The 9,591-nt window shown below is 36.2% G+C and overlaps 1 protein-coding gene across 1 annotated transcript; it reads left to right on the top strand.

Annotated features, from left to right (window-relative positions):
* The first annotated feature begins 3,556 nt into the window (after positions 1 to 3,556).
* On the top strand, positions 3,557 to 5,200 carry LOC141614988 (uncharacterized). Its single transcript, XM_074433613.1, has 6 exons — positions 3,557 to 3,657; positions 3,788 to 3,911; positions 3,995 to 4,124; positions 4,218 to 4,378; positions 4,478 to 4,594; positions 4,693 to 5,200. The coding sequence occupies exons 2-6, from the start codon at positions 3,891 to 3,893 to the stop codon at positions 5,104 to 5,106; spliced, it is 843 nt and encodes a 280-aa protein (XP_074289714.1). The 5' UTR covers positions 3,557 to 3,657; positions 3,788 to 3,890; the 3' UTR covers positions 5,107 to 5,200.
* The last annotated feature ends 4,391 nt before the right edge of the window (positions 5,201 to 9,591 follow it).

Raw genomic sequence — 9,591 nt, 5'->3', positions numbered from 1 at the left:
TGGAGTGATAAGGACCCAATTGAAATCTTGAAATTAGCATAAAATGGAGGATGAGATAACCATTGTTTTTTTGTTGAAATTAAATATTATTATTTAAAATGGTTGGTTTGCTATATATTGCTTATAGATTAAAATGAAGAGATCTGAACGTAGCTGGATGTACGAAGAAAGAGTAGATAAGAAGAAACGTCCTATCGCTAGATTTGTAAAGGGAGTTCGTGGATTTATTGAATTTGCTAGATGTCAAGATTCATATGATTTGGAACAACATAAACTTAGGTGTCCTTGTACTAAATGTAAAAACTTAAAATATTTATTTGACATTGAAGTAGAAGAGCATCTTGTTACAAATGGTTTTTTTCCAAACTACTACAATTGGATCTCCCATGGAGAAAAATATGATCCCGAAGAGCCTCAAATCCAAAAATAATGAGAACCCATATAGAGAAATGGTACTTGATGCCTTTCAGTCTAATGATTTCATTAATGACGACCGTGTACCAATGATTGATGAAGAACAACCAAACCCAAGAGCAAAAGCCTTTTTTGACATGCTAAGTGCTTCCGAAAAAACCTTATATGAGGGGAGTAGAATGACATTGTTACAAGTTGCATCCAGGATAGTTTCTTTAAAATGTGAGTATAATATGTCATTTAAAGCCGTTGATAGTATTGCTACGTTGGTTGAGGATGTTATACCCGATAATAATGTTATGACCCGAAATTTCTATAATACCAAGAAAGTGGTCAAAGGTCTTCAGCTTCCACATGAAAAGATTGATGCATGTCCTAAAGGATGTATGCTTTTTTGGAAAGATGATGCTTTGCTTGACAAATGTAAGAAATGTCAAAGGGATAGATATGAGACAAGTGAAGGAAATATTGTTTTGAAGGGGAAGAAGGGTAATAAAAGGAGTGGAAAGAGAAAGAAACCAATATCAGAAAACACATTAATTTATTTCCCATTAGCTCCTAGACTTCAAAGAATGTATGCCACGAAAAATCTTGCCAACCAAATGAGATGGCACAAAGAAAATCCTCGTACACCAGGAAAGATGTGTCATCCGAGTGACGGGGAGGAGTGGAAGCGTTTTGATAGGTTATATCCCGATTTTGCCGAGGAACCTCGCAATGAGAGACTTGGCTTGTGTACGGATGGGTTTGACCCTTTTGGTCAGTTTGGTAGAAAGTAGTCGTGTTGGCCCGTAATGACCACGCCGTACAACTTACCTCCTTGGCTTTGTCTGAAAAGACAATTTATTTTCCTCTCTTTACTTATTCCCGGTCCTGATAACCCAAAAAACCATCTGGATGTTTATTTACAACCGTTGGTGGAAGAACTAAAGTATTTGTGGGAAGTTGGTGTAGAAACATTTGATGTGTCGAAGAAGCAAAATTTCCAACTAAGAGCTTCATTGTTATGGACTATAAATGATTTTCCCGCATATGGTATGCTATCAGGATGGGCAACCGCTGGGCGAAAGGCATGTCCTTATTGCATGGATAGGAGTAAAGCATTTTATCTTCCTAATTCCAAAAAAATTAGTTGGTTTGATTGTCATAGATGTTTCTTACCGGATGAACATATTCATAGAGAGAACAAGAAATATTTCTTAAAAGGTAAGGAGGTGAGTGACAATGCTCCGGTTCGACTCCAAGGGGACGAGATATGGGAGGCTGTACGTGATTTGCCATCAACTGTCGATGGGACCGAAGAAGAGTTTAAAGAGTTGAAAAAGAAAAAAAATGGTTGGTTTAAAAGAAGTATTTTTTGGGAGCTTCCCTACTGGAAAACAATGTTGATCAGACACAATTTGGATGTGATGCACATAGAGAAGAACTTCTTTGAGTTACTTATTCATACGATTATGGATGTAAAAGGAAAGACACGTGATGATATTAATTCAAGAATAGAATTGAAGAAATTTTGTGATCGTCGTAAACTTCACATTCGTAAGGATGGGGCTAAACCAAAAGCCATATTTACTCTTGACAAAGCTCAAAGAAAGGTATTGTGCGATTGGATAGGAAACTTGAAGTTTCCCGATGGATATGCATCCGATTTGAGCCGTTGTGTTGATTTGAAGGAACTGAAGTTGAAAGGGTTGAAAAGTCATGATTGTCATGTTTTCATGGAGCGCTTATTAACCGTGGCTTTTAAAAATTTACTCCCGACTACAGTTTGGAATGCAGTTACAGAAATAAGTCAATTTTTTAGAGATTTATGTTACTCCACGATATCAGTTGAGGACATGAGTCGTTAAGAAGACCAAATACCAGAAATTTTGTGTAAACTTGAGATGATATTTCCGCCTTCTTTTTTCAATTCGATGGAGCATCTACCTATCCATTTGCCTTATGAAGCTAAAGTTGGTGGACCCGTCCAATATAGGTGGATGTATCCTTTCGAAAGGCATGTGAAGAAAAAATTGGTAATAAAGCTCGCGTGGAAGGTTCTATATGCAATGCCTACCTAACGGAAGAGATTGCCAATTTTTGCTCTCTTTATTTTGAAAAACATATTGAGACCAAAGCAAAAAACTTGATTATTGATGAAGCGGATGAACTAGACACAAGTATACCAAAGTGTTTCCAAATGCAGGATGAAATAGGGTGTTCATCAGCTGGGGGAACAAGATTTCTGGATGACAAGGAGTATAACCGTGCCCACCTTTATGTGCTATCTAATTGTGCGGTTTTGGAGCCATATGAAGCTCAATTTGTGACAGATTTCATTAAAGAACACCCAAATGTGAACAGAGAGGATGTTTGGCATAAGCATGAGGATCAATTTCCAGCCTGGTTTCGGAAGCATGTATGTAAGCTAAATATTCAAGATGATGTGATAAGAAGCTTGGCTTTGGGTCCTTCTCGAAAGGTTGTGACGTGGAATCGATATTCAGTTAATGGGTTTAAGTTTCAAACATTTGACTATGGCAAAAGTAAGGCTAAATGCAACTACGGCGTTACTATTTCTTCTCTTGATGGCAATGAATATTATGGCATATTAGAGGATATCTTTGAGTTGTGCTACAATGGCCGGGATCGGAGTTATAAAACCGTCTTATTCAAGATTCAATGGAGGGATAATTCCGTAGCTGGACCAAGAGTCCATGATCGTTACAAACTCGTGGAAGTGAATCATACTCGAACCTACTCTAAATATGACCCATTTATACTTGCACAACAAGCTCATCAAGTTTATTTTGCATCTCTTCCGAGCACAATTAATGATAGACAACAAAAGCAATGGTGGGCCGTTTTTAAAACAAAGGCACGATCAGAAGTTGATACATCTTTTTTCCAAGAAGAGGTTGTATCAGAAACTGTTTTGTCCCCAGTTGATCATGATGAAATTATTTATGCAAATTATTAGCGTTTTATTTTTTCTTTTATATCTGTTTATTAGGTTTTATTTTTTTGTATCTTATAATAATTATCCTGTAATATTTCCTAACACTTTTTATTCAATTGTAGTACACATGGCTCGTGGAGGAGGTAGGCAGCGGGGAAGCTATAGTGAGGGAGGTCGTAGCTCCGAGAGCAGGAGGAGGACGTTGACCGTTCTACTACGGAGGTGAGTGAGGAGGAGGAGGAGGAGGTTGCTATACCCCGACATACTGACGGCAGGATGATCCTTGATCCGAATGGTCTTTGGTAATTTTTTATTCATTCTAGTTTGTAATTTTTTTATTTAGTAATAAATGACTTTTTTTAGACATATGTTAATTATACATTATTGTTTTTTTTTCCTATATAATTATGTTTTTAACATGTTTGATTTCAGGTTTAGAAGTCAAACAGTTATTCGTGGTGTGACTACTAGCACCCAAGAGAACATGACACACGGCGTTACTTGTTGAAGTAACGCTACTGATGAAGATAAGGAGATGTGGTTCAACAACTTCCGGGTATCTATTTATAAAATATAATTTATTTATTCTAATTACCTTATTATTAATTTGTTTCTCATCCATGTGTTTACTTTTTGTAGCGTGTGTTCTATTGGCCAACCGACCTTGAGCGCCTAGTTTGGCAAAGGTATAATGACATTGGCAAGAAGAGGCTAAGGGACAACATGTATAAGGTGTCTAAGAGGAAGAAGGCGCCATCTTTCATGAAAGGTATTTAGTTTCTTTTAATACCCGTAATTAGTTAAAATTCATTACATATTTTGAAACTATATTAATTAATAATTGATATTTTATTGATTATAGGTGCGTCATATGAGGAATATACCAAGTACCGGAACAGTCCTGAGTTCAAGGAAGCATCGGCCCGGAACAAGATCAACAGGAAAGGAGGAGATAAGGACGCGGAAGTTGAGCCTACTCATTATGGAGGGTCTCAATCTTTTCATGATCATGTGTTGTCAGATGTAAGTTATTTGTCTTAGCTTTTAATTTAATAGTCTTCTAATTTAGTCTCATTAATTATCATGTTTGAGTAACAATTTCCTTGTTTTTTTTCCCGGAAGACCAAGAAGAATAAGGGCAAGATACCCACGATTGTTGATCTCTTTGTTGACACTCACGCAAAGAAGACAAGCAAGGCCAAGTTGATCTTCACGAAGGAAAAAGATCAACAGTTATATGTAAGTGTCAAAAAAAATTTCTTAATGCGTTAAAGTATATGTTTTATCAATTTTTAGATAAGTAACCTCTAACCATTAATGTTTTATCAATTTTTTAGGAACAATTCCTTGTCCGTAGGAAGAACAACCCAGAAATTGATGACAATGAGCTATGGTTTGATCTTGTTGAGGGGTTCCAAAGAGGAGATGTGTATGGAGCCGGGTCGGCAAAGGAGATTTTCTACCCTACTCCAAGAAGAAGAGGGTCAATTTCCTCCCAACAACAACCTTATACCCCAAGTATCGTAAGTGTGCTCCAAGCTCAATTAGCCGCCAAGGAGAGGCAGGATGCCGAGAGGGAGAGGCGGGATGCCGAGAGAGATGAAGAAATTCGGAGGATGAAGGAGGAAATGGACCGGATGAACTCCTTCTTCGCCAATTGCAACATTGGGTGGCGCCCGCAACCAAAGGATCCTAGAGATCCTAATTATGGAGGTGGTAGTGGAGCGGGAGCAAGTTTCCCTGTTATGTAGTTTTTTAGAGAACATGTTATTCCCGGATAATGTTAGATGACAAAAACTCGTAGTTGTGTGTATGGAACATGATTTTCTTTATCAAATTTGGTTGTGTTGGCTTCCCATGTGTTCTCTGCTGGAAGTTTTGGTTTATTTGCAGGTTTTTACGTATTTGACTAGGTCAAAAACGATTTTTAGCATAAAAAAAATGTAAAATTGGCGACGGATACTGGGCAATTGGCGACGGCAAACCGTCGCTAACCTTCTGATTATGATTTAATTTTAGGGGCTATAGCGACAGAAATCCGTCGCCAAAATGGCGACCACAATCCGTCGCCAAAATGGCGACCAAAATCCGTCGCCAATTGTAATGTTTTCGAGGTGACGTGGCATTGATTATGGCGACTACTGACAGTCGCTAATGTGGCGACCACGAACAGTCGCCAATTTTGGCGACGAGTTTCTGTCGCCCGCTATAAAAAATTCTGTCGCCAAATTTGGCGACGAAGTCCTGTCGCCAAAAGCGACTAAACCTAGCTACGAAGTGCGGGCGACAGGCCTTAGTCGCTTTATTCTTAATGGCGACTGTTCTCAGTCGCCTTATATGGTCGCCAATTACCTTATTTGTTGTAGTGTGGTTCAGATTTTTAGTTTAGTTTTTAATCTTACCCAGGTTGTATATATTAGTTATTAAGTTTCACAAAATAACCTTCTAGTTTCACAAACTACGGTCTCTGCTTCACACAAAAAGAAATAAATAAATTGCATCAGTAACGTTTAACAACAGAGATTCACAAAATAAGGTCCAAGATTCACTAAATAAAGGCTGAGATTCACCAAATAAAGTCCGAGATTCACTAAATAAAGTATCAGATTATTAGTTCAAATAATTTTAAAAATTTTTGGTGAAGATTTTTAAGTTTTATTTAATTATCACACTATCATCATTTGCTAAGATTCACTGAGTAAGGTCTGAGATTCACAAAATAAGGTCTAAGATTCACAAAATAAGTAAAAGAGCAGCAAAGGTGATTCTAACCACTTATGATGACCAAGTTTCACAAAACAAGCTCTAAGATTCACTAAACTAGGTCTGAGATTCACAAAATAAGGTCTGAGATTCACCAAACAAAGAAAATCCACTCAATTCATAAACTCTTACAAAGAATAATTCAACCAACTCTTACAGTCGCACAATTAGGTCCTAAGATTCACAAATTCAACTCAATTCATAAACTAAACCTTGCAAAAAAACTGAAATACAATATCGATCCATATATTCCATAATAATCGAGCAGAAATTTTGAGAAATGCAAATTGAATCTGAAAACATGAGATTTTACAAAAATTACATAAAAAACGATATACCTGATTGAATAACACTATTATCATCAGTCATTGTGATATCTACAATCTCCATAGCAATTAGAGCTGCAAAATCGTCAAAAACAATTTAGTAAGTAGTACGAAATCGCGAGAAAAAAAGAAATCGCTCAAAATATTGGTCAAATTCGAACGTTCTATTTACAAAATCGTTCAATTTGATCAAATTCGAACATGATATCATGAATTTATGAGTGAATTGACGGAATTGTATGAATTTACTCAATTTTGATCAAAATTATGAAATTACCTGGAAATTAATCGATTTTTCTTCTGAAATTACTTGAATCAACGTTGTTGAATGTTGTTTTGATGAAATCCACGAACAATCGATGAAAAAATTGTTGAGCTTTGCTGAAGAATTTCCGTTGAACGAAGGAGAGCTTGATTGTTGAAGAATTTTCAAGAAAACAATTTTGTTTGTATATTTTAGAGAGATAGTGTGTAATTGGGCTATTGTATGATTTAATATTTTAGTGAGATAAATTATTTTGGGCTAAATGAAAAGATTTGGAATGACCCCTCAATTTTCAGCCCAATGAATAATAGGAAGTTAGTCCATAAATGAAGGATTAATGAAGGAATTTGGTGAGGCCGGCCGCCTCGCCATAATTAACGGCCTCACCGGATCCGGCCTATATATATATATATATATATATATATATATATATATATATATATATATATATATATATATATATATATATATATATATATATATATATATATATATATTCGGGATCATATGAGAACCACTAGGATGATGAGAACCATGAGAACCACTAATAATACTACTAATACTAACATTAATAATTAATAATACTAATAATAATAATAATTTTACGCGCTCAACCCCCCCCCCCCCCCCCAAACCCTTCAATTTCAATCATTTCCCCATTTTCACTTTCTCACTCCTCTTCTTCTCTCTCTTCTACCATCATCATCTCCGTCGCCATTTCCGATCGTCTTCTCCGATCATCGCCGCCGATCATCTCTCTCCTACCTTCATCGTCTCTGATCATCTGCTTCTCAAATTACGGTTCAATCTATTCATCAGCAGCATTTTCGCGAGATTTATCAATCTCATTCCTACAAATTCAGGTAATATGCTTCTCAAATTAATGGCGATTGTACTTTAATTTTATCATGCATGTATTTTTTCCCCGACATTCATCAATTCATATCCAGCTATTAACCCTAATTTGCAGTAATTTCCCTAATTAAGGTCTTTTATTGTTATTCTATAACGAATTCTTAGATTTCTAGTCTTATTTTCGACTGCATGTTCCAGTTTTTGTTCCACGTATCGAAAATGTGGAATTTAGATGATCTCTGGATTATTAATGATCTATATTGCTAAGATTTGTCAATATGCTTGATGATTTATGATGTTTGCTATAGGTTTAGGTTCCACGGATTATAATTTCCAAGTGTCTAGCATGATAATCTTATTGTGTCACCAATTCGCATTGAATTTATTTAGAATCAAATTTGTACATTTTTCAAGTCTTTCTGCAGCAACATCAGATTGAATTTATTTAGTTCTGCATTTTTGTCCTCATTGCATTTTCAAGTAATTTTTTATAATTGAATTTGCGGATTTGTGAGGGTCTTTTGGTTTTTAATGATCTATATTGCTCAGATCTGAAACAATAGTCCAGCTGGTAGTTGCTTGATGTTTTCAGCATTTTTTAGCCAAGTAGGCTTAGGTTTTAGAATACCCGTCCTCTGTACGTTCATGAAATAAGGTCCAGTGTGCATGGAATAGGGTTCAATGTGCATCAAATAAGGTTATGTCCGCATCAAACAAGGTGTCACTTTAAAATTAGATGTTGGTCCATTGTCGATAAGCTGCCAATGCTTAATTAGTAAAGGGCCCTTGACTCGGAAAATCTGCATATTTTGTTTACATTTAAATCTCTCGGTTGTGCATTGGCCGAAATTTCTATTTTCACCCGTGTTAACATCAGTCAATAGATTCACAGGTATGAGGCGAAAGACTGTTGCAAGGAAGAAAAAAACACCAGTAAAAAAAACACAAATAAAAGGAGGTAGATCAGTGAAAGATTATTTCCCACCAAACCCAACAAATTCAAGCATAAATGATGTTGTTGACCAAAGTACGTTGAATAAGAAAATCTGCATAGCTTTGTCTGTTTTTGTGTTTCATCCCTTACCCCAAAATAATGCATTTTAATGCTCTCTCTAAACTTGGATGCAATACCTGTACTGCATGCTTAATGTGATATTTCCTGAATTTATCTTAGTGTTTTTCTGCATGCTTAATGTGATATTTCAAATGACGGAATGCTTGTACTCTTTTCCTTACTAGTTTCTATTTCTGCTTTTTTTCATTCGAGAGTTCAATTTGTGATGCTTGTAGGTCATTCTCATACTGGTCAATTACTTATACATAACCAAGTATGGTCAATTGGTGCAAGGTGTGGGTAGTCAATATTGTTGCAGAAGATAAAGCACTTTTTGCCGTGAATTACGTAAGAGAAAAAAAAGAGGCTATGAGTTTGTCATTTGCTCCCTTAGTCAAAGTTCACCATCGACAATCATGTTATCAAGCCCAACTTGATGATGTTTTCAATAATCAAGATCTAGTGACTAACATATTTAACCGAGTCAATTGTTACAAAGATAAGGCAAACATGGCGTTGGCCTGTAAGAATTGGTCTCAGCTTTTCCTCATACACCCAAGTGCACCTCGCATTGAACATGCATATGGCCTTTATCTACGGACCAATGATATCAATGGTGTCAGAATTATTCGTAGGGGTCCTAGAATAATTTATAAAAGATGCAAATGCTTTATGACTGAAGATTTGGCAGCTAAACTGCTCCTTCATCATCAACAAGAGAAATTTTTTTTTCAAAGAGAACACCTTAACGCTCTTGATGATGCTGAACGCGCACATGTGAATGAGTTGCTTCATGCTTTAGCTACGCCATCTGTAATACTGCGTTTAATATTCAATTTGGTGGGTGCCTTACATACTATTGTATATGCGTTTCATAATTCGTTTGCGTTGGTTGGTAAGAGAGGGTAAACTTCGGGACGAAGTTTCTTTTTAGGAGGGTAGACTGTAATACCCGGTATTTTAATATGATATT

This window comes from Silene latifolia, chromosome 11, assembly GCF_048544455.1.
Source record: "Silene latifolia isolate original U9 population chromosome 11, ASM4854445v1, whole genome shotgun sequence".
Classification (NCBI taxonomy): Eukaryota; Viridiplantae; Streptophyta; class Magnoliopsida; order Caryophyllales; family Caryophyllaceae; genus Silene; species Silene latifolia.
The sequence above is the reverse complement of the archived record's forward strand: the minus strand, read 5'-3'. Positions and strand labels throughout refer to the sequence as shown.